The sequence below is a fragment of the Miniopterus schreibersii genome (genome assembly GCF_964146895.1).
Source record: "Miniopterus schreibersii genome assembly, chromosome: 14".
NCBI lineage: Eukaryota > Metazoa > Chordata > Mammalia > Chiroptera > Miniopteridae > Miniopterus > Miniopterus schreibersii.
The window spans coordinates 48,702,793-48,728,782 of NC_138114.1; the positions used below are offsets into that span (position 1 = coordinate 48,702,793).

General features: G+C 36.3%; 1 protein-coding gene across 1 annotated transcript; it reads left to right on the plus strand.

Annotated features, from left to right (window-relative positions):
- CCDC172 (coiled-coil domain containing 172) lies at window positions 1-25,990 on the plus strand (the record flags this gene model as incomplete). Its single annotated transcript, XM_081158167.1, has 8 exons — window positions 1-79; window positions 263-348; window positions 13,053-13,169; window positions 14,373-14,538; window positions 17,699-17,800; window positions 18,387-18,489; window positions 25,031-25,118; window positions 25,955-25,990. 8 exons carry the CDS (start codon window positions 1-3, stop codon window positions 25,988-25,990), a joined length of 777 nt encoding a protein of 258 aa, XP_081014293.1.

Here is a 25,990-nt window from a genome sequence, read left to right on the forward strand (position 1 = left end):
ATGAGCTTGGAATCCCTGTTTCAGCACATCCTGTCCTCCGAGCTCCGCGCGGAGCAGAGTCGCCGCGAGCTGCGAGGAGGTGAGAAAGGCCGCGGGCCCCGGCTCGCGTCTCCCCGCGGGGCCTGGGCCTCTGTCCTCTCCGGCCGCGGGCTTGGAGCGGGAGGAGGGCCCGAAGCCGCGGCCAGAGCAGCCGTTTCAGGCGCGGGCTGCGGACATGGGGACTTAGAGACTGACGGGCTGAGCCGTTTCACTTGTCTTCCAGTCTGGTCGGAAATAAGCAGGTGTCGTGAAAAAATTAAGAAAGCAACAGAAGAGCTGAGTGAAGAGAAAATGAAGTTGGAATCTAAGGTACAGACATGCAGAGCATGCTCATTTATCACTTGAAAAAGTGTTTTGACTTGACTTTCTGTAGATGTTTTACCATTAAGCCAGTTGCCCTTCAAGTAGGAAGCAAGCTAGTGGGCTGGTTGGCTAGTTGCATGTTGCCTGGGACTATTTTAAGTTTTGAATCTGGTGACACCTTCCAGTCTAGAGTGAATTTGTCCTAAAGAAACCAGTTTAAGTAACGAATTCATGGTTCATGTCGTGGGATGGTTCAAGTTTTAAAAGGGCACAGCGTCATTGGAAGAATAATTGCTCCATAAGTAGTTGGTGCGATATATACATTTTGAGTTATAAATAATTGAAGAAGTGGACTGTGTTGATGTAACAATTGAATGTAACTTTCAAATGAGTCTCTGCCTTTTGCTTTTCAATTCTTGACCACATTTTGGACATAACTTTCATCCAAAAGTGTATGTTTTCCACCAGCATGTCTCTCTTTTGTGCAGTATTTGTAAAGTTCTGTTATTTTCAGTGGAAGCGAGGGAATCCGATGGCTTCTTGGAGGAGGATTTTGAAGGGTGGGTAGAATTCTCGGGAGGCAGAGCAGAAGTGCATTTGGGCCTGGGGGGGATATGGACAGAAGGCAGAAATACCCAAGGCCTATGGGGAGAGCCAAAGCAGAGGGCCTGGTGTCTGGGAGGGGTGTGAACCATTGCAGGTTTCTGATTGGGGAGCTGTGTGATAGAAGTGGTTTTCAGAAGCGCTCTCTGAGCTCTGGGAGGATGGGAGCTAAGACCATTGTCCTAGTGTATTACAATGAAGGCCTGGCTGTGGACAGGGGCAGACAGTCACACAAAACTATTTATTCAGCTCCTAAAGGTATACTATGCAAGCAGTGTGCGATGAGATATCTGAGGAAATCTGTTTTCTTAAAATATGTCTATTTTAACAATACTGTGAGGAATTTCCAGTTCTCTTTTTGACTACAGTAATCACAGATCTCTCCACCTGGAGAGCTTCTGCTCTTCCTTCCAAGTTTTGCTCCAACATCACCTGTAAAACCCTCCCTTGGACATCTTGGAAAAGATGTTTTATAACATTCAGTGCACCACCTTACAATTAAATAGTATGTGCTTGTGTGTGTCCTTCACTCTTTTGTGAGAAATATATCTGGAATTTTTTCCTCAACCATTTCTTATTCCCATAGCCTATATCCAATGCCTAGCACATAAAACATTAGTGTTTTAAATGAATTAATAGGGACTGATAATGAGATAGTAGGGAGAGTAGTGCTGTCTTTTAAAGTAGAATTTGGGACTGTTATTTAGTAAAACCTTGGGTCCCGTTTTGCCCGTCAGTAGCAGATAAACTAGCTCCTAACAACAGTGCTAAACGCTGATGGGATGGGCAAAGCATTAAGAATGTCATGATGTAGCTTTCTTTTTCTCTAAAAAGAATTAAGATACTTTTGGGATTGTTAACTGGAAGCCGTTAGAATAGGCAGAGCACATACAATTAAGTAATGCATCGCTAACACTGAGCACTTCCTATATGCTGGCGTTGTTCCAGATGCTACACCTGTGTTTCCCCCATTAATCCTGGAGGAATCCTGTGATTGGGCACCATCGTTAACCCGCCTTTCTAGGGGAGGAAACCAAGAGGGTAAATGACTTGTCCTCAGCATGTAACTTAAAAACAAACTACCATAATGAAAGTACAACAGCATATTTCATTAAAATAGATTTCTTGAGCTCATCTTAAACTTCTTTTTTCACATATAAAAATGTATCTGAAGCTTTTGCATCTAGTTTAGGGCAATATTTTTAAAAGGTCACTTATGTAAGTTTTTGTACAAAATGTATTTTTCTGAGATTTATGAAGATACTGACCTGACAGCAAATTAAATGTTAAAAAGAAAAAAAGATTTACTCTTTGAATATTTCTTTGAAAAAAAATTAGGTTTACTCTTTGTAATGTTTTCTTTGTTAGCAGCCTGTTTTGCTAGAAACTGGAAATACAATTTGTTGATATGTACACATACATAAAAATGTTCACTCAAGTATTTATCTTGGGATGAGAGAGCAAGTCCCTACCATGGTTAGAAACATTTGCTGAAATTACTAATTAATACAGTCTCATAAATGTGCATTGCTTTTAAATAAGCTCATATATATGGCTATTAATACAATTGTATCTTACTAATAAAATTAACATATGAGGATCATAGTTCATATAATAGTAATTTGTAATTGAAATAATTTGATTTATAATGTAGTCAAAATGGTATGTGTGTGTATATGTATGTATGAAGGTTTTAAAAGTGGAGCCACAATTACAATGTAAATGACTAATGGGAAGAACTGAAGAAGTAATCATAAATTGATTTCTTGTTTCTTTTGTTCTCAGAGTTAATTATATGTCTGCCAATAACAATGAAAATATATTTACTTGCATATTTGACTTGGCATTTATTGATCAATTTATCAAGTAGAAGCAGCATAAAGAGGAACTAGAACATAATTTGAATAGGCCAGTGCTTGAGTTATTTGTACAGGGATACATTCAGACAATATTTTGAGCCTTTGTTTTAGAAGCTGCTTGTGGTCAAAAAAATGTATTTAGGAAGTACAGTATTCACTTTTCTTTTCTGTAAAACCCAGATAGCATGTAATTAGAACTTGAGTGATAGCATTTGCCTTTCAGAGCTCAATGAGTTCTTTAAAATATGTGGTTGAAAAAGCCTCAGATTATATGGTAGGAGCGCATTGGAATTGGACGGCTGCGGCATGCCTGGTTGGGTTTGGTAATATGAAAACAGACAGGCCCTGGGTTTGCATTGATGCTTACCAGCATACCCAGAGCCTCGGAGAGTCGGGGCAAGGTTTTGTAGTATTGATGACAGAGCAAATCAGAACAAGGACTCGGAATAGTTGTAGTTTCTTTTAAGCACCTGTAAGAGTTTTTTATGTTTAAAAAATAGTATGTAGTTAAAGTTGGGGCATTTAATCTTTATAAACATATATATAAAACCTATCATAGCACCATACTTCCTGAAGAGGAGGTACATGGAGGAAAGTCAGAAGTGATTTTGTCTATTTTTCTTCTCCCAGTTATAACTTACTGCATAGACATCATAACTAATAAAATGTCATGAACTTTTAAAGTAAAATTATATTGAAATAATCAAGTAACTTTTGGTGGCTTCTTTTACTGCCTTACTTCAAAACGTACACATTCCTCTCAGAGCAGTGGGCAGTGTCATACCCATCCGTACTCTATTACTCAGTCTTCCTTCATTCCCTCCTTCACTCTAAATGCATAAAAGAAACTGGAAAATCGTCATTCTCGGGAGCATTGGAGATCTTGCTTCCTGGCATATCATCAGTTTGGCTCAAATAAACTCATAAAAATTCTCCACAGGTTTGGATGTTCCTTGTGTTGACACAGTTTAGGGTGTTCTTGGTTGCAAGTAACAAAAATTCAGTTCAAAATGGCTTCAACAATATTGGGAAACTATAGACTTGTAGATTTGGGTATTGCATCTAGGAGTACAATTTTTAGGTTTATATTTCTAGTTCCCTAATCACATTAATGTCAAACATATTTTCAGGTGTATACTGGCACGTCAGTTCTTGACATGAGCTACTTAACTAACAGTCATGTGCATGGTTCCAGTTCTCTTAAGGGGGGAGGACTGGTCTCTGAGAAGTAGCAGTCTCTCTGCATATTAATTGAACTGAAATGATCATATTTCTAAATGAAGTAAAACATATTACACATAAGCGTTTATTAGACTAGTTTTTCTCAACTATGTTTTGAAAATCCAAAGAATATTTCATGGTAATAACAGTTTAGAGCAAACTCTATAAGAGTATGCCAGATAGCCTTTCTGTTTGCTTATAAATCACAAAGTTGCACACTTCCTGGCTTGGATCCATAAAGTGGAAAAGCTGCTGCACTGTTTCCAATTGTAACGTCTACCAGTGTGCCTCTATTTCTTTTGCTTTTAAGAGCTTCTCTAAATAAATTGTTTAGCCTAAAATGTCAGAAATGTTTTGAACAGGAAAAAAAAACTGCTTTTCAATGGACTGAGAATGGTCCTCTAATTAAAGAACAGTATGTTTGTGGTGCAGTATGCAGCAAGCATGAGGTTAAAATTTCATTTACCAGCCTTGTAAAACTATGCAGCACAAAAGAATGCCTTGTAAGAAGTTTACTGTTTGACAATTGATTTCTTGGATAATCAATTAACTGTGTTTCTCACTTCTAAATATCTCCAATCACACATTGGATAATTATTCATTCAACAAACATTCATTGAGCAACTTCTAAATCACACCATGAATAATTGACAAATATGTAACAAATTTGTGGCTTAATTAGAGGGTTGACATCAAGCAACTTCAACTATATATTAATCTAACTATAAACTCAAAATTCTTGAAGTTCTCATTTTTCAAAAGAATTTTAATTTTAATGTTCTCTATGTAGTTGTATAAAGAAAACTTGATTACATTTGTCGTGACTAATGATCTAAAACATGGAAATAGAAGAAGTCACTAGGTGACTTTTCAATGTAGCACTTGGCATTTTCTAGGGGCCCACCTGCCGGGGGTAATCTGGCTTTGGGCTTTCTAGAGGTATGTACCTTTATAATGACTTTTTGTTCTTGAGTGAACCAACCATTCTCTGACCTTAGGGCCTTTGTGCTCCTCTTCCTGAAATGCTTCTTTTCTCAGCTATTAGTGTTTCATGCACACTCACTTCTTTTGGTTCCCTCCTAGTAGGGTGGCTGACTAGTCTACTGGAATGGGAGACTTTCAGTTCTAACATGGGGAGAGTCCAGTGCAAATCTTGATGGCTGGTTACATTTGCCACTTTGGAGCTGTGGTTCTCAAAGTGGGATCTGCAGATCCATAGGGTGTTCCCAAGACTCTTTCAGGAAGTCATATTATTTTCTTAGTAATATAAAGGTATTATTTACGATTTTCACTGTGCTAACGTGCACATTGATGATGTCAAGGCAATGGTGAGTAAAACTGTCACCACGCAAATCAAGGCAGTGACACCAAACTGTACTAGTAGTCATTGTTCTTCACTGCTGTGCTCACAGTAAAAACACAAAACCTACCAGTTTCACTGTATGCCCTCGATTGAAGTGTAAAAGCTATCTTGAAGCCGACCTTTGTTTGTGTGTTTTTAATATTGTGTGTGATGAAATGGGATGTTCACACAAAGCACTTCTGTATTTCCAAATTACAGTGATTGTCTCAGAGGAGAGTATGATTGAGTGGCAGCATGATCTAGCTGTTTTTTTCTGGAACACCATTTTTACTTTAGTAATTGATAGTCAACTGTAGTTATGTAAACTTGAATATTCGGTAAAATTTTCCCCAAAACGAAACTAGTGACCCAGACATTGCGAGACAAACAACTGATTATTGTTGTTGTTATTTAACCAATGATAATATTCAACATTTCTAACAAATTCAAATTTTGGGAGACTCAGATCTGTCACTGTAACCTTGACAGTTTCCCAGTACTTAATGATATTTCTTATGAGTTTGTTGGTGATGTTAATGAATGTTGTTTTTAATACTGTACTATGAAATGTATCAACGTTTGGGGGATATGAATAATTCAGTGAAGCAGTATTTTCCAAATGACTGGTACATAATGTTACACAATTGTGCAAGGATGAAAGATCCCTTCAAAGCACAAGATAGACCAATGGATTTTATTGTAACAGGAGGAAAAGATCATTGAGATGGCTGCAGATTCCCCATTGCAACTAACCTTTTAGGAACTGCCACTGTTGAGAAGAGTACGCAGTTATTCAAAAAGGGTATGGAAATGCCCTTCCTATTTCCCACCACACACCTGTGAAGGCCAGGTTTTCTTTGTGTATGTCAACCAAAAAGCATATTGCACAATATTGAATAAAGAAGCAGATAGGATAATCCAGCTCTCTTCTATTAAGCCAGGCATTTAAAAGATTTGCAAAAAATATAAATGCAACTCTTAATTTTTTTTGTTTTGGAAAATATTTTTCATAAAAATACATACATTTTAACATGAAATGGGTTTATTCCTAAATGAATTAAATGTTTTTTTTAATTTTCAATTTTAATATTTGATACAGAAAATATTGATAGATATAGCTAATAATTTTTTTAATCATATGAAGTCTTAAAGACCAAAAGGTTTGAGAGCGGCTGCTGTAGAGGCCTCTTCCTGAGCTCTATACACAAAATAACGTCACCTCATCCCATCTTTCTGTCCCTGCTCTTTATTCTGCTTTTTCTCCGTAGCACTTAATGTCTCTTGATGCATTTTCTATTGATCTGTTTATTATTTGTCTCCCTCAAGTGGAATGTAAACTCCGCAAGGAATACGGATGCATCTGTTTGTTCACTATCATTCCCAGTGTCTAGAACAGTAGGTGTTAAATGAACATTATTAAGTGAGAACATTAATTTACGTCTTTTTCTCACAGAATTCTCTGTTCTGTTTTTCTCTTCTGTAAATTTTGCCTGTTTCATCTGATGGCGCATTTTTTATGAGCTTTAAAATATTTTATTGTGGATTTATCTTTAGCAGGGCTTTTTTTTCTTGGGAGTCCCACATATTCCCTTGATGAAAAAGATGTCCTTAAGGAGTAGCTTCACCCCTCCTGCCAGGGCTTTGCAGATCTTGCTTTCCAGGACCAGTTTTTATGTTATTTCCTAAGCTCAGGATTTTGCACTGCATGGGTAAAAGACATTTGATTCTCACATCCATGGACAGCTCAAGCTTGGGGTTGAAGTTTCTTGGGTTTGACTCTTCCACTCCTGGTTCAGTGGAGGCAGATCACTTACATGCTGCATCTCTGAGCCAGCAGGTGGAGTGTTGCTACACTACTTGCATAGCTGCTGTAGACACTTCTGGACTCCTGACTTTATCCAGTGAGCCCAGTTCCAGCTCCCTTTGACCTTGACTTTTGGTCTTACGTGAGCATTTAAAACCCTACCCTATGATGCCTGTGTCCAACCTCAAAGCTAACCCTTGGACTTGAATTCTAGCTTGATTTCTGGCATGATGATTTCTCCCTGGTTTTCACCTCAGCTATGTAAATGACATGTTTTAAATTAGTTATATTTTATCAGCAGTCCTCTGTGTTTGAGTAGAAAGTGGGTCCTTTGCACATTTGCTTAGACTGCCATATTAATCCAAATGGTTCACTCTAAAATTCCTTAGTGCTTCAGCGCCCTCATTCTTGATTTCTTATCTTTTATTTATCTTTTGGTGAGCCTGTGTAATTGTTCAAGTAATTTTTCAGGAAGAATATGTATGGGATGGATTTTTCTAAGCCATTAACACCTGAAATGTCTTCCTATGTTCATACTTGAGTGAAAGCTTACCTGTATAAAGAATTTTTGACTCATGCCTGTTTTTAAAATTTTTTATAGATCTAGCACTATTATTGTCTTCTAAAATTTATTAATGCAGAAGAGAATTATTAAAGTGAGCCTGGTGTTTTAAAACTTGCTGTAGGTAACCTGTTTTGTCTAATTTTTCTTCCTTGGTTGCTTATAGGAACTGTTTTTATCCTTATAATTCCAAATTTGTACATAGATATGTTTATTAATTTTGTCTCGAATGAGGGTGAGCCTCCCATTTTAACCTCGCCTACTATATTCTGGTTTCTTTTTCAAGCACCCTGTTTCTTACAGCTTAGGTCTTGCTCTCTTTCCTCTGAACCTGTCTCTTCTGTTACTTACTAGTTCTCGGCTTCCTTGGATAACTTTCTCTACTTCACGTCACTGATCCCACCTTGTACAGTTAGCTCTGTTATTTATTACTCCACAAATTTAAGTTCTGTGTCATCTTATTTTTTACATTTAATTTTGTCTTCCTTTTCATCTTAGCTTGTCTATTTATCTCACTCTCTCATGTCCTTACTTTCCCTTGTTGTTTAGTGGACATTTCTTGGTTTGCATACGCTCAAGGACATCAGGTAATTGATTAACAGGTTTTTTTGCTCCCTGCAGTAGAGTAGTATAGAGATACTCAGTACTCTTTCTCTGTAATCTTTCAGGTAATTCTCTCTTTCTCTTCTGTTAGTATTATTTGGTGGGGTTTATGTTGTCATCCTGTGAGAACTGTTCATACTTACAGTTTTCCAACAGATGAAATATGTAAGTTATTTTTTGTTCCATTCTCGTTTTCCTGAGGAAACTGACATATCGAAAGATGGGAATGGATTTTTATTGTCTTAATTTGGTTTAATATTCATAGTCATGAGAAGACAGAAATGAGGAAGAACTTATTTTCTACCACAGTAGGAAAATAAATCGGATTTTTACTCTAAAATGGTCTTTTTCTGTTTATCATGAGCTCCTCTTTACCTCCTTTCCTATTAAGCTTTTGTGTTTTATTTATTTTGTTTTTGCTGTTGTGACTGGAATCTTTTTTATGCTTTTTTCTATTTATTGTTGGCAACTAGCAAAGATACTTAGTTTTTGGTATTTATTTTGTTACTAGCCTCTTCATTGAACTCATTTTTATTTAACAGTTTTTTGGTAGATTTTCTTAGATTTATTAGGTATATAATAATGACATTTGCCCAAACAAACAAGAGAGAGAATTGTGTGTCAACTTCTGGATAATTATATCCCTTATTCTTTTTTCTTGCCGTATTGCATTAACAAGAACTTCCAGAACAAACCTAAATTACAGTGGTCTTACCAGCATCCTGATACCCCTGCATGAGAAGGCGAAAGGTGAGAAAAGACTTGACTGAGGTCAAGGAACCAGCCCCTACGAGGCTGGGGAAAGGTTTCCAGACAGAGAACAGCCGGTGCAAAGGCCCTGGGGGCTGCATTCCTGGCGTGTTCCAGGTCTGAGGAGGAGGCGGTGCGGCTGGAGAGGAGATTGGACAGGATCAAGGAGTAAGGGCGGCCCTTTGCTAACATTGAACTTTACTTACTGTGTTAGGATTCCTGTGTCAGAGTGAGTTTTCCTTAGGCATTGCCTCTCTGGTGAAAAAATATATTTATTAAAAATAGATCTGATTTTCTAAAAATGGTAATATTTGCTATTGATACAATATTCATTGATGTACTGTAGTGTTAAAATGTCTTGTGTGATGGTCATAACAAACACAATCTTTCCTCAGTTGCTATGATCTTACTAATGTGAACTCTTCTGCATAGCTCTCTTTGTGTTTTCTTATGTAAAGTTTCCTGTAACACTATTGGGCAAAGCTTTTAATCAGCAAAATGTCAGTTTCCAAAGGCTTAGGTTATTTTAAACAACAGCAACCGCAACAACAAGTAGCTTTGTGCTCTGCTTACTTGGATGCAGCATTAATTTAAAACCCACAGCCATTTCCCGTTTTCAAGTTCTTTTCATAGAAAAACACCTAAAGGCACCCAGGCAGCAAGAGTGGTGAGGAGTCACGAGTCGTGGCTCTGCTGAAACTGACCTAGCTGACCAGGTAGGTCAGCTCAGTGGGAAAACGGTAAACACCTTTGAAAAACCAAACATCCCAAGAGGAATAAAATAGGGGAAGGAAAAAAATACCATTTTTGCTGAGAGAAGCAGAATTAACCAGAGTGTTGGCACTACTGTGAATGAAAATTCTCTGTAACAGCATTATTTTCTGACAAAGCTTGGCTGTTTTCACTCTAGAGTGTAACTTTAAGACTGCATGCAGATACTTTTTCTTCATTTGTAGCCATAGAAAAGGGACAGATGAAAAAGAGAAGTTTGTATCACTGCTGCTAGGAAGCTTCCCCCTTCTCTTTTTGTTTGTAGCCCGTTGGAGTCCCCGCGTAATTTAGGAAACAGTAATTTCAAAAGTATTTCCGTCATGACTTTACATCTCTCCTACTGTCTTCCCAATTCTAATTCCTCACCCATCACTTTTGCAACAAAAGAGGTAAAGTTTTCTGATGATAAATTTATTGTGTAAAATGACCTCATCTTGTGATCCTGTCAGTATGTTTAGGAATATCTGCCTAAGTTTTACATATCAGTAAGCCTGGTTTTCAGACACAAGAATGTGAAAAATAATTTAAGAACCTAGTTATGATAACAGAAAAAAGCAAAAGGAACAATGAGAAGAGCATTTTGCAAATAGGTGGCCACAAAAACCTATTTTAGTTCTTGAGTTACTAACATATACTTGGTAGCAGGGACTGGGCTGGTCCAAAAGTTTTGTCCTGTGAGTTCCATTAAAATATGCAGGCTCTCTGGTCACAATGTTAGATCCCATGTAGCTTCTGCAGCCCTAGCTGAATTGCTGTCCTCACACATAAATCAGCATATTGTAGGCACCTATTCTCTCCTGACAGTCCTGGCTGCAACTTTCCCAAGTTCCTCCCTCTGTCTCTGCTGTGCTGTTTTAAAATTCGTGTTACTGTAATTTTTCTGTGGTTATTGATTTGCTGGTATTTTTTAGGTTGATTAAAAGGAAAATATAGAAGCAAAAGATAAAGACAGAGTGTGAAACAGAAAGTGGGGACGAAGAGTAGACTGATAAAAACAAAAAGGCAGAGAAGATCTTAAAATTACGATTTTAGGGGAAGAGGTAATTAGAGCTGAATAGCCTTCTTTTGGACAACTGTCTGCTTTTCAGTGTTGAGTATATAGGTTTTGTTTTTCAGGTTATGATAGAATATTCCCATTCAGTGCCAGTAGGCCTGGGAGCTTTCATTAACATTCTTTATTCAAACCCTTTAGAAAGAGGGTGCCAGCTCAGGGGTAACTTAGGTCTTAGTTGGTGATTGCTGCAACAGGACGCCTTCATGTCCGGGTCCTTAGTAAGGCTTTTCCAAACTTGAATAATAAATTGGCTTAAGTCTTACTTTAAAATTTCTTAGTTTGATAAGTAGTCTTTTGTCAACATTTGGGTTTCAACACAGGTTGTTTACAGCACATCAGTGGCAGAAACAGAATCAGAATTCAGGAATTTGGATTCTGAAAAGCTTAATGTATGAAACACCTTATCAGATTAAACCAAAATTTATCCAGCCCAGTATTTGGTATCGAAGCATTTTTGCAGGGATTCATGGTTCCCGTCATCAATAATAGCAACTCTGATTGTCAGATATATGCTGCCAGCAACCTCTTCATAAGATCAGATGGGCCTACTCTTAGATAATTTTTTTTCTTAAACTTATATTCTTTCAATTTATACTATTATCAGAGCCTGAAGTCCCTTTCTGATTCCAGAAGTATCTCTTTATTACTTTGAAGTAGTTCTAATATTTCCACGTTAACATGATTTACAAGAAAGGAAGTCAGAAGACCCATATTTTAGTCCTGTGTTTGCCCCTAATTAATTATTATTACCTTTGTTAAGTTATTTCACTTCTCTGGAACTCATTTTATTCTCATTTATGTAATATACACTGAATAGCTTTGAAGTATTTTTATTCTAAATAAGTGAGATAGAATTCATGATCATATTCTTTTTTTGCCATTGTTACCAGTTTGCAAATGATTTTATAGATCTGGATAGATGTTTTCCAGTCTGTATTTTCAGGCTGAAATACTAACTGCCCCATTCACACTTACCCCAGTTTTAAAAGTACTTTCTGATTTCCTTTGGTCTGTAAATTTCACCTCTGCTCTTCTCTTGATGTCTGTCTTAGAGTTGTGGACAGCCCCAAGCACTGAAGGTGTGGGGCAGGCGTGCTGTGCTAATAAGTGTGAGGTCATATTTTCTGTTTTACTTAGGCTACTTTTCTAAATGCTAATATTTGTAAGACTTTTGAGCCGTATCATTTTAAAATGTGTTTAAGGCCAACCCTTGCCTCTGAACTAGACTATTTCCAAGCTCTTTACTATTCAGTATCTTCCGGGGCAGAGGTTTCACAGCCGGTCTTCCACCTTGGGGAAATTCTTAGAGCTAACATAAATCTTGCTTTCTGCCATTTAAGTTAAATTCATTTCTTTTTTTCTTTTTTCTGTGGAGGTAGGCACAGTCCCAAACTAGGAGTGATGCTTTCTTATGAGGGCCAGTACTGAACGTAGTAGAAAGGGCATTTCCAGTCCAGCGTCATTTTTAGCTTTTGTATATTACAGCTTTCTGACTTTCAACATTCATGGTCTCAAGAGATGCTATTTTTTATGGCCCAAATAAAATAATAGTTACATGTCTAATATTAATGTTTCCTATATCTTTTGCTAGTTAGAATCAAATGTATTAAAATAAAAAGTAAGTTCTCAAAACCCACTTGAGGATTTTAGCAGATTTATGTTTTATTTAATATAACTATAGTCATGGGATTTGGTGTTTGCTTATGGTTTGTGGATTTTATCTCATTATTTTATTAGCCATGTTGTATATATGATTGATTCATCTATATCTTCCTTATAAGTGATGAGAACAGAAACTTCCCCTTTCAAACAGGCTGTCATGAAACAGATTTCCATGTGTAGTCAAAAACCTTTGGTACCTAAGCGAAGAAATGTGCTGGATAGTGGAAAGGAAAAAGAATTATTTGCCCTTGAGCAGCCTATAGTCTTATTGGGGGAAGATACTATAAAAATTATAATTATAAAGCACTTATAAAATATTATAAGGTAGTATATATAAAGTAAGGTGTTTCATGTGAATTATATTTTGCATTTTGAAGATAAATACAGGACATGTTTATACTATACAGAGCTGTTCTATTAACTGAGGTACCCTAAAATGTATAACTGGTTCATTCTTACTTCTCGTGTGTTTTTTTAAGGTTCAGCAGTTTTCTGAAAAATCCTTCTTCTCACAGCTTTTGAAAACTCATGAAAATGCCTTAGAAAGACAGTGTAGTGAAATTATAAACCAAAGGAATATGCTTCTCCAAACCTTTGTAAGTCTCCAGCCACTTAGAAAAATGTATTTTACTAGCTGTGTCTACAGTATTTGAATACACTTAGGTGTACTTTTAGAAAATTACCCGTATGTGCATTGCCAGATAGTCCTGTTCAGATACAGAAAAGTATTAAGTGCTATTTAAAAACAGTTGGTAGGGTAATATAGTTTGAAAGAATTTTTATTGGCAGGGATACAGTATGGAAATTATTTGTAATTGTAATAGCATAAAAGAAACAGTGAAACCAATTTGAATTGCCCAGGCTTCTAGACATTGGTTTTAGTGCTTTTAAAGAGCAGAGAGGTTTGCACTGTAGGCATCTTTATGGATGCGGGTGAAAAGATAGATTTTGTTTATCTTTTTATCCTAAGTCAGAGCCCCCAGACACAGTAGTTTGAAATGACAGGGGCAGCTTAGGAACATAACTTGTAATTAATTGACATTTCAGAGAAAATGCATTAGAAAATATTAAAAATATATATCTAAAGTCAACAGAATCAACCACCAGTGGCTTATGAATGACATGGCCAGTTTCTAAATGTAACTCATAATTAGTTGACATTTCTTAGAAAAAATAGAAAAATGTGGTAATGTTTACTCTAGATTATCAAAAGTTTAGCTCTAGCATTGTCCAGCATGTTTGGGAATTCTTTTTTCTGCTGCATGCTGATATTTCATAAAAATGTAAACTATTATTTAGAGCTGAATTTGAAATGAATATATAATGTTGTATTCATTGTATACACTTTAAAAGGTTTCCTTGGATTTCCTTGTTTGTTTTTTTCTTTTTTAAAAAAAATAAGGCAGTAGTAGTTTCTCTGAGTGTAGATTTTCATTTTCAAGTTTGGTCATTTAATTATTTTACCACCAAATTTATATTGCAGACAAAATGGCATATATGGTTATAAGTTTAATACAGAAATAAACATATATATAGTGATGAGTGGTAGAATTTCTACATCAGTAATTCTCCCAAAGCATTAAGAATAAATCTTTCATGTGAAAATAGTTGATAGCTATTACATAGCTTTAGTTTTTTATGACTATTAACCAGAGTAGTAAAGCATTTTTGTGACAGTACCAGGAAGTATAATGTTATATTTTATTGTTAATAATTTCAAATGATTGCATTTTAAATCACAAAATAAAAATACTATTGCAATTAATGCCTGTATTATATCTTTTTTTTCTGCTTTTCAGGAGGCTACTAAAAAAAAAATGATGGAGGAGGAGGAAAAATTTATTGAGGAAATTGCGGACTTCAATAACGAGTATGAAATAACAAAGAGTAGAGAGCTTTTGGTGAAAGAAAATGTCAAGATTGAAGTATCTGACTTAGAAAACCAGGCAAACATTTTGAAAGAGGGTATGGAAACCATCCCTCATTTATCTGGCATTCATGAAACTGAGTTTGGCTTCAGATGTTTTTAGTTGGCGAGTCTATGGCATAATCGGTGGAGAGGCCCACGTGGCCGGTGGAAATTGGGTTGCGGGGCTGATAAGAGAGAGCCGAGCTGGAGTATGAGGTCTGGGACTGAGTCCCTAGGAGTTTGTAACCTCATTCAGAGCAAACAGCAGAGGGAACACAGAGGAAGAGCAAAGACCAAAGATAGAAACTAGGAAAGCGTAGGATTTAAGGAAGGGAAGGGAGGAAGAATTATAGTCAGAGAGGGCAAGAGGAAAACAGTAGAGTGATATTTTAGAAACTAAAGCTGAAAAAAAAGTCCTCAAAGCAGTGTGAATCAAAATACGAAATTACTGTTGCAATCCAAAGGTACCACGAACAGTGTCGTGGAGTGGGAGTTGAGGAACCAGAGGGTGAAGATATAAATGATTTAAGTGAGAATGAGTTTTTCGAGGAAGCTGTTCTAAAATGTACTGTTGCTTTGATGCCTTTAGGAAATGAATAGTAAACACATTTGACACTTTTATTGACTTAGTGCTATTGTTATGAGTATTTCATTGTGCTTTGCATATGACAATTTTTATTATTGTAGGTAATATTTACTAGGCATATGCCATGTAAAAGCCACCATCCTGAAGGTTACAAATGCTAAAGTTATGTTGATTGAATTTAAATCTTAACTCCACCACTTAATTGCTCTGTGATTTGGGGCAAGATGGTTGACTTCTCTTTGTGTCCGTGTCCTCATTTGTGAAGACGGGGGTTGTAATGACCCGAACAAGGCCATTCGAGGGTCCTCCTCCCTCCAGCCTCCTCCACCGTACTCCTCTTGGGGTGACCCGATGTGCTTCCCTGCTGTAATCTATCAGCCTAGTGAAGTTGAGGAGTAAATATCCTGTTGTTAGCCTTACTTGGTCGTGGTGTCTTAGTCTTCTAATGTACTGCTGAATTCTGTTCCATAATATTTTCTTTGAGAGTTTTGCACTAATATTTATAAGTGAGATTAATGTTTTCATGAGTGTTACATTGAGTTAACTGAAAGAATGTAAAACACTTCCTTTTTTCTCTATCTGGAAAAATGTAAGTATTAAAATGATCTATTCCTCAAGGTTTGAAATAATTCACTGGCAAAACTGTTTCTGGTGCCTTCTCTCCTTGGTGGTGTTCAAATTTTAAGCAGATATTAGAGCCAGTTTCTTCCTGGAGCAGTTTTAGTTTCCATTTGTCTTCCTTCCTGTCTGGCTGCTCTTCCATTCCCTCTTCTGATTCGGACCACCACATCTTATGTACTGACACCTGATTTTTCTCTTGTCTTTTCCCTCTTCCCTTGGCTTCCCCCTCTGACCTTTTCCATTGAGCTTTTTGCCCATAACTATGATTAGTCATCCAGTTTCACTAGGTTTTGAATAATCTTCATCTTCAAAATCCATAGCTGTTTTATTATTTTCCACTATTCAGAGTATTTTTTTTTTACTGCTAGACATCTTCTTTTATTTTTTAACCCCAGAGTTGTATTCTATTCTCACTCCTCAAGAGTGCCAAAATATAAGCACCCATATATTTTTAAAAGAAATTATTATATTACTACTGGACTATTATAATGAACCTCTTTATTTATATTCTGTTAAAAAATATCACAGTAAACGTAGCAAACCAAGTACCTCAACTTGTTTTGCCATCTCTGCCCAACCTCATACCTCTCATCCTTCCAGCCTCACCCAGCAGCCTTTGCTTTGTGTGCTAAAGGCACACTGACCTCTGTGTTTCCTAGATTGTGCTATGCTTCCTCCTGCCTCAGAACCTTTGAATATACTTTATTGGAATACTTAATCTATTTAATTCAGTCATTCTTCTGATCTCAGCTCAGAAGGAAATCATTTTCTGACACATACCCCCTCCATCCCATATTAGATCAGTTCCTCTAGTTATATTCTCTTATGGTCTCTATATTGTTTTCTTCAGAGCATTGTAATTATTTACATACTTAATTGGTTCATATCTACCCCCCGCTACAAAGGTGTAAACTTTCACAAGGACAGAATTATGTCTGTTTTACTCACCAGTGTATTTCTAAATTGTGCCTAGTACCTTCATTCATTCAGTAATGATTTTTTTTTGCACTTTTTTGTGTATCAGGCACTGTTACAGGCATTGATGATACTGCAATGTACATTCCTATGGGGGAAGACAGACGTTCATATTCTAAGCTATAAGAATAGAAACATGTCAACAGAAGAGTCCTGCCTTAATGTAATAGTGGGATTAAATTAGCTTTAGATTTAAGGCTACTCTAGACCCATTGTTTAAAACAAATCTTAAAAACCAGGTTTGAACCTGATTCTTAAGTTATCTAACTGCCTGCCAAATAACAAATATCAACATGCTTTAGGGGAAGATAGCAAAATTCAAACATTAAACAAAATAGCACAATGTCTTTTATCCAATCAAAACTCACTAGACACTTGAAGAAGCAACAAAGTGTAATTTATAGCAAGGAGCAAATTAGGTCAATTGAAACATACAAATGGCAGAGATGGTGCAGTTAGCAAAGAAACACTTTAAAATTGCTCTTACAAATATTATAAATGTACTCAAAAACATGGATATAATCAAGAGATAAGGGAAAGATATAAAAAAGTAATCAAAGACATAGAAAAAGCATTTTACAAGATTCAATACCCTTTTGTGATAAAAAGTATAAGAGAGTTTGTGTGGGAATAAAGGAAGAGTTCTACGTAAAAGAAACAGAATTAGCAATATTGTGGAAGCTTGTGGCCATATAATGAGTACTGTGCAGTCACTTTAAATATGCTTTAGTTATGAAGGGTAGAGTTTTCTTTTTGTCTCATTGCTAAATTTGTTTTACTTAGTGATACTACATTATTTTGAATTCTCTGTTAGTAGTCTAACCATCAACTAACATTCATTTGTATCCAGTTGGTGCTTGAAGAATCCTGTTTAGTTTATTAGAAACAGTTCCTGTGTGGCCAAGGGAACCAGTCCAAGCTTAAAATTGACCATATGCTGCTTAAATTTTTGCTATATGAGAAAAAGTTAAGTGCTGACATTTATGGCAATACCCAAATAGTTAAAATAATGGTTTTTGTTTATTTGTTTTTAGAAATGAAGTCTATGGAACATGACAGTGGCCAGTTAAATGAACTTCAAAAACAGAAGAGTGAATTAATGCAAGAACTATTTACCCTGCAGAGAAAACTTAAAGGTATTACCTTTATGGGTTTGTTTATTTTGCTGATGAGTATATTCATATACACATGATAGGGTCATATTATCTTTCAAAATGTATCAACATATTGGGATACAGAGCTATTACTGGTATAAAAAAAGAAAGAAACACTGAACTGATCAGTGTTAGATCTGATGTATTTTTTTTATTGATTTTTTTTTTTTTTTAGAGAGAGAAAGGAAGGGGAGGGAGGAGAGAGGAAGAGAGAGAGAAACATCGATATGAGAGAGAAATATCAATTGATTGCCTCCTGCACACCCCCCACCAGGAATCGAACACACAACCTAGGTATATGTCCTGACTGGGATTCAAACCTGCACCCTCTTGGTGTATGAGAAGATGCTCCAACCAAATGCACCACTTGGCCAGGACTGACCTGATATTTTTAATGTCTCAAATTTTGTTAAGACGTTTTTTGTGCCTTTAATTGCTGTATTAAAGTAGAAAATAAAAATCATTACATTTCATATGAAGCAGAAATTAAAGGATTGTTCTTATGAATGAATAAAGGTACACTTTGTTTAATTTTTAAAAGATTGTAAGAATTTTCTTAATTGTTTAGTTTTTGAAGATAAAAAGAATGAAGCCATTTGTACTACCAAATACCTAGAGGCAGAAAAAATAAAAATCAGTGAAAAGCCTCAAAATGATGCTGAATGCTTAAGGTAAGAATTGCCCATTACACTTTGGTATAAAGTCTGGTAATTTTTCAAGTTGTCATAGATTTCAGCATAAAGCTAAATGCATAGATTTTTTAAGGTTCCAGATGAAGACCTTTATTTTTTTCTGTGTGTTTTCTGAATCATGGCAATAAGCAAACACTGCACTGGCTAGAAAGTGCTACATGTAAGTTTCGTGATGCATTGGGCTAATAATGCTGGAACTGATTTTATCTTATACCTTGTGGGCTCAGCGCTACTCACATCCTAATAGATTGAGACAAAGTATTGGTCCCACAACTCTCTTTTTTTTTTATCCCTGACTTTTCTTTTGGAAATGATTGGAAGTACATCTTTCTAGATTTCAAGGGGGAAAAATTATAACCTGCTCTTTTGCTTGAAATTTATTAGTTTGGTTTTGTGCCTAAAGAATGAAACTGTATTTTCTGTATGGAATACTAAGCTGCCTTTTGTGTTTGGATAATGAAAGAATGGCTGATGTTTAAATTGAAAGAGTCTTGTACACAGGAGGAAAAAGAAAACCCAGTTTATTAATTCAACTCTTCTTTATTAATAATTCAGTGTTATATTTGCTGGCTTAATTTTAAAGAAGTTCCTATACTTTCTAGGCTTAACCAGGCTTAGTATAACCAACGAAGCCTCATTACCGAACCTATGAGGAAGCAAATGAAGCCTCCTTTCACATAAATCACATAGGAAATATGTCCACTGGAGCTGAACAAATGCTTCATATTAGTAGCGTATCGCCTTAGGCCATAATTTTAGTAGATTATGAGAAAATATTTGCAATTTAATTTTACGTTAGGTTTTGTAAGCATGAAATATCAATCTCTTGGGTGATATGTGTGATGCAGAGTGAGTTTCTGTGATGACAATCTGCTCATTGATTTTTTACGCTTTTAAAAATGGCAGTGCCCACTGGTATCATTACAGTTAGCAGTGTAAGAGCTTCTCATATGAACTCCAGTTTTGTGGGTTTATCACTCATCATAAAAGTGTGCCCTGGGTTAAACTTAAACACAGCCTGTCCGAGCTGCTTTCTCCTTCACTGATTGTGGCCAAGGAAATGTGGGTAGAAAGAACCATCAGGCCGTATACCTAGTTCATTCTTTGGATTTTAGCAGTTATTAAATGAAATGCCAATATTTATCAATTCTTACTTTAAATCCTTTGATATGCTTAGCTTAGTTTTCTCACTGGTATGTTCTATAAAAGTTACTGTGAGTGTGAAGAGCAGTCAGAGTACTGAGTGTAAAACTTTTAGGGAAGAGGTCCATCAGTCTGAAAATTAGTGCAGAACAAAATGCTAATGATGGCAAAAGATACGACATTTATTCAGCTTTGTCTTGAAGGCTAAAATGAAGTTGATCTTACCCCTAAATTTTGGAATAGAATCTCTTTTTCATCTTTGTATTCAAATGTATACTGAATATTGTAATAGTTGCCTTCTAATTAATTTTTCAGATTTAATTAATTAATGTAATACATGGGTGCTATTTTTATAGGAGAGTTTCTTAAGGTCAGCAATGCTGAGATTTGGGGCCAGGTGGTTCTTTGTGGTGGGGAGCTGTCCTACGTGATGTAAGTCACTCAGCAGCATCCCTGAACTCTTACCACTAGATGCCAGGCGCATCCCTCACCCCCAGCTGTGACAGCCAAAAGATGTCTCCAGACGTTATTGCTAAATGTTCCCTGCACACGGGGGTATGGGAAAAATCATCCACAGTTGACAACCAGCTTTATTTTAAGGTTATTGTTATTATACTTTTATTAAATTTTAGTAAGAATGCAATTATAAAAAATTAATATTCATTTCTATGAGCTTATTGTTTCTACTTTTAGTAATTAGAACCTTTTGATATGAATTTTATTCTAGCTATATTACTGAATTCTTCTATAATTATTATGTGTGTTTTAAGTTAATTTGCCATTTTTAGGTTATTTGTTGAACTTTATCTTGATGCCATCCATTAAGGTAGAGAACAGTGCCTACCTTCACAGTGGTTTAATGATCTCTGCTTTAGGTAATCTTTCCCTATTTATAAATACCAAGATGTCTGTTTATTTAAAAGGTTCTGTATGAAAGTTTGTGGGCTCATCAGTTAACACATGCTAAGGCAACTAATTCTATAGAATATTGCTATACTTGACACTTAAGCCAGAGGCCTCCTTAGAGGCTGTCCAGGGGCTTGTAAAGCTGTGACTGGGCTGGTTTTTTTATTCTGGTCTTGAGAGGACAGAAGTGGTAGACCTCAGGGTCTTGAGAGGAAGTAAGCAGAGGTTAAGAGTGCAAACCCTTTTGAACTCCGGCTCTGGTAAGGTTAGTGACCGTGGAGAAGCAGGAAAGAAGAGTGTGATATATATTGGACTCCCAACACCTACTATTTTTATTATTACCCAACACCAGTCACTAAAATGTAGTTGTAGATCGACTTTTTATTTACTTCAAATAGTAAACATACTGGACAACTTGAAACATTTCAGGCATTTTCCTTACCCACAAAACTTCTTTCTAGAATATTTTTACATTTTTTATAACCAATATTTGTGAATGTTTAATGCAATAGGAAGTTTGTTACAGAAATGAAACTGCAAAGTCATCAGCCTGGGATTTTTTCTTCTGTACATTTGAAGGTAGTATGGTTTTGTGAAGAGGATATTTGCAGCGAACACTGTGTACAAGTTAATACACGTTTGCTATTGAGAGAATCTAAATGCGTTTATATGAAGTAGTAAGTCAGTGCCATTCCCTGTCTGTGAAAGTGTCACCCAGGTAAGTTGGTCATGGAGGTCACATCCATGGTCCTTAGACTTACAAGAAGGCATAAACACATGCAAGAATTAAAATACTTCCAACCTCTCTAAATGACATATAAATAAAAATGTATATTTACACATGTATATATATTTTATTTTACCAAATAGGTATAGGTATTTGTAAATTATGAGAGTAGGCTATATTGATTGAAAAAAATTCAAACACAACAAAAATGTAAAACATCCAGATCTCCTCTCTCATTGCCTCATTCCTGAAACCCTCAGTGTAGCCATTAGAAGTTTGGCATGTATCCTTCCAGAGAGAGAGAGAGAGAGAGAGAGAGAGCGAGAGAGAGAGAGAGAGAGAGAGAGAGAGAGAGAGAGAGAGCGAGCGCGAGTGCAGGTGCATATGCGTGTGTGTGTTTAGCCAAAAAAATGAGATCGCACTTACTGGCCTGTGAATCTGCCTCACTCTTTAGCTCTTCCCGTGTTCCTTTGTGCTGACCAACTTCATTGTTTGTTTTTAATCCCCACCCGAGGATATTTTTTCCATGGCTTTTCAGAGAGAGTGGAAGGGAGGGAGAGAGAAAACATTGATGTGAAAGGGACACATTGATTGGTTGCCTCCCGCATGCGCCCCAACTGGGGCCTGGGATCAAACCTGCAGCTGAGGTGTGTGCCCTTGACCAGAATCGAACCCAAGACCCTTTAGTCCATGGCCCGACGCTTTAACCACTGAGCCAAACCAGCTAGGGCTTCATTGTTTTTAATGCCAGTGTATGGAGGTGCCATATTTATGTTATCTTTCTCCTAATGATGGATCTAAAAGAGTTACTAAATATTCATAATTAGAAACATTTTAATTCATGTATCCTTAAATATGTGGAGGAGTGTTTCTGTAATGTTACTTAGAATAAGCATCATTTAGCAGAGTGGTAGGAATGGTTATCCAGGCTACATGGGGAAAATCATGCTCGTTTACTTTGCAGTACTCCATGTCATCAAGAATGAACTCAGTGTGGACAAGTATAACAGGATCTCAGTTTTAAAGTTTCTGGAAAATTCTGGTCAGAAATAATTGTATATCTGATTCCAACCCATATCATCTCTTTTTTTAACTTTTATAAAATATGAAAATTCTCATTTAATTCTAGGATTATTCTTAGCTGTGTGTTTTGTTCAGTATTTCTGTGGACTTTGCATCTTTTCTGGTAAAACTTCATCATTTATTCACTAACGGAAGTGTCTCTGTAGCATTGATTATGTAGCCTTCAAGCTAAGAGAGATCCTCTGTTTTTTGAATTCTTGGCCCACACTATAGTTATTAAAGCTTCTATGTAAATACAAGGGACATTTTGATGATAGAATCAATTGATTATTTTAAAATTTATATTCTGATGTAAATGCACCTAGTTGTAAATGCCCCTAAACTTTAAAATAATTTTGCTTATTGTACCAGCCACATACAATATTAATCATTTGCAAAATTCATTGGTAGCTTTGATATATTTTTAAATTTTTTCATGTTTATCTTTATAAACAACCCCTTTTGATGTGAGGGGTGGGGAAGATGATTAAAAAAAATATGTGGTAAAAGGAGATGCCTAGTTCAACCCACCCAGGATTTGGGGTAATGGAGATGATGGCAGGACCCCTCTTTTATCTTCTGCTCAGCAGAACTCTCTAGTTCAGCCCTACCCACCTAGGAAGGTCCTTACCTGTCTTCTGGTGGCCCGGATGGAGGGAAGGCATAATTAGAAAACTGAAGTTCTGCTTGGACACGTTCAATTTTCAAACCTTTCAGAAATAAATTGTATAGGAAAGAGGATGCCCTATATATCTTTAAAAACAGTGTTTTGTGTTTAAGTGGCACTAAAATTTTTATATGAATGTAGAGAAACATAAGAAAATTGAGTCATGGGAAAACTAGCAAAAAGTAGAAAGGACTACTTACTAAACATCTGGTGTGATAAGGAAACCAAAAAGGGTGATGTTAACAGACTTAACATATAAGATTTAAAATCCCATGTGCAAAAAGGGCCATCACCTTGGAGTGATAAACTGGGAGAAATTTATAGTAATAATGACAAACAAGGGATAACAGTTTATCAAATAACCAACTGGTAAAAAATCAGTAGGAAAACACTGAAATCAATCGTTCTTTATTAATGTATTTACTCAGTAAGCATATATAAGGTGCCCAGTTAGTACCACGCACCATGCACGTTACTGGAGATGCCAGGATGAAAAAGACAAGATAATTCTGTCAAACTGCTTATCAACTAACTGCAAGTGAAAACCACTGAATACAAATTTTCTATCAGATTTTGAAAGACATTCTTCAATGGCCATAATCAAAATTGGCAAGATCCACTTACGAGCTCTCTCCTACGGACGGTAATTCAACGTACAGAAGGAACTTTGTGCATGGAGGTGTTCACAGAAACGTTCCTTATGGTAGGAAAAAAGTAGCGTGCTCTGCCATGACTGGCTAATTTAACTGTGGTGTGTAGCCTCTTAGACTACTCCACGTTTATTGTAAGTGGTATTAATCGGCATGTTTAATTAACTGGGGGAGAAGCTTTAAGCAAAAGAAAAAGCTAAGAGGCAGTATCACATAATCACTATTAGATGGAAACAAAAAACTGGGATGAAATATATTTAAATTTTGATAGCATTTGAGTTTGTGTGCTAAGGCCTTGGATGAAATGTTTTCTTCTTTCTAATTAAATAGTACTTTTGTACAGTTCTAGTCCTATGGCTAAAAAGGATGTTCTTTCGGTTAAGGCTTTTCTTTGACACTTAGAAACAAATTTTATATGACACTGAAAAAAATTGGAAGGCTGCAGGAAATCATAAAAATACAAGGAACATAGGTTTTGCTAAACTAAGAGTGTTGGCCATCCTGTTCATTAATTGATGATTCAAAGAAAGGTGACAGTGACCGATGCAGACTGCCCTTAGTCATTGTGCAGCAGGTGAAGGAAGTCCTTCCCGACTCCTGTAGGCAATCAGTCTATGCACTGGAGCATGAGCTCTGCTTACATTATATAGCTTTGGCTAGCTGCAAACGTATTAATATTCATACCATTATTAGCCTCTTTCAAAGCTAGCTACAGCAATCTTTAAGTGCAGATCTGAATTCTACAGCTTGATTATATGCTGGATAGTGAAATACTTCCTATAATTTGCTCTAAATGCCCTCCTTAATTTCAGTAGTTTCTCATTCTCAGCTAAGCAAAAGCAAAAGTGGTCACCACCCAATTCTGATGATTGTGAGAGATCTTACAGAACCTGTAGTCCATTTGAACTGAAAAGGGAAGGGCAAGTATCGATATGGTGGGAAGAAAGAGCCCTACTATTTTACTTGAAAAGATAAATATATTAAAGTGAAGCCCTAAGTACATTCTATAGCAGTTGTGGAGTAGGCAGTTGCAGTGTTACAGTAGACTGGGTTGGTTAGGTAATTAACAAAAGAGGAGGGAGCGAGCGGAACAGCCACCCTGGGGAGAAACCAGCATCTCTCAGCCAAATGGAGCAAAACATCCTGTCTCGTCAACTAGGCAGGAAAAATAGCTTTACAGCCACAGCCACCGGCATGCGCAATAGGGGCCACAGTGGCAACCATAAAAGGGAGGGCACAAACGGGGAACAATGATTGGATTGGGAAGGGGCACAAGCCCAGAAAATGTAATGTATCTCATGTAATAAAAAGTTGGTATACAAGTTGATTGCCGAACTAATAAGGTGAATTTTGCATTTAAAACAGACTTAAAAAGGAATTAGAACTTTATAAGGAAGATGACATGCAAAGTGTCTGTGAAGCTCTCCAAACAGAAATAGAATTTTTGGAGTTGGTAAGCCATCGTTGATTCTGTCACTTCTGATGACTGTTATTTACCTACTGGCGAGAATGGTTTCAGTGGTACTCATGTCATTGAACCAGTGTTTTGCTGTTCACATGGATTTGTACTAGATACAAGATACAAAGCAGCCACAACCAAAAAAACTAAGGTCAGCATTTAAATCTGTGAACTGTTCTGAGTCCATGGAGAACTAGCTGCTACATAAAGCAGGTTATATTGAAAGAGAATATGTGCAGTTTCAAACTAAGTTAAAAAAGAATTCAAGCCTGACTACACAGCATCCCGTTGACTGAAGCTGTTATTAGAGGATTAATGCACTGAAGGAGTTTAACTCTCATGATACTAAAAGCTTTTTGTCTTTGATAGGCATAAATTACACTTTTATTTGATCCTTAAACTTTCTAATTACAGATTTTTATGATCTCAAGAACTTTGGATTCAATTATTGGAAACTTATTTTCAGATTGTTTTGGAACACATCAAATTGCTTTTAACCTCCTGCTTTGGTGGTTTATAAAATGAACACAGTATTTGTCATGCTCTGTTTTAATTGGAGACCTGTATAGCTGGCTTTAGAGCATGTTAAAGTATAACTTTATTTTAATGTGTTACATTTTGTTTCATGTTTATTTCCTGCAAACAATTGTTTTTTGTTTACAAATGCTCCAATAGGTTATGTTAGGATTTATATTTTTTATTAAAAGTTTTAAAAATAAAATTTAGAAATGCCCAGACTTACTGTGTTGTTAAATTTACATAAACGTTATGTAATTCCTTTATTAAGAATTTCATTTTCTTTTCAAGTAATTAATATGGTTTTTTTTCAGACATTGGCACAGAAAGATCTTCAGGAAAACAAATAA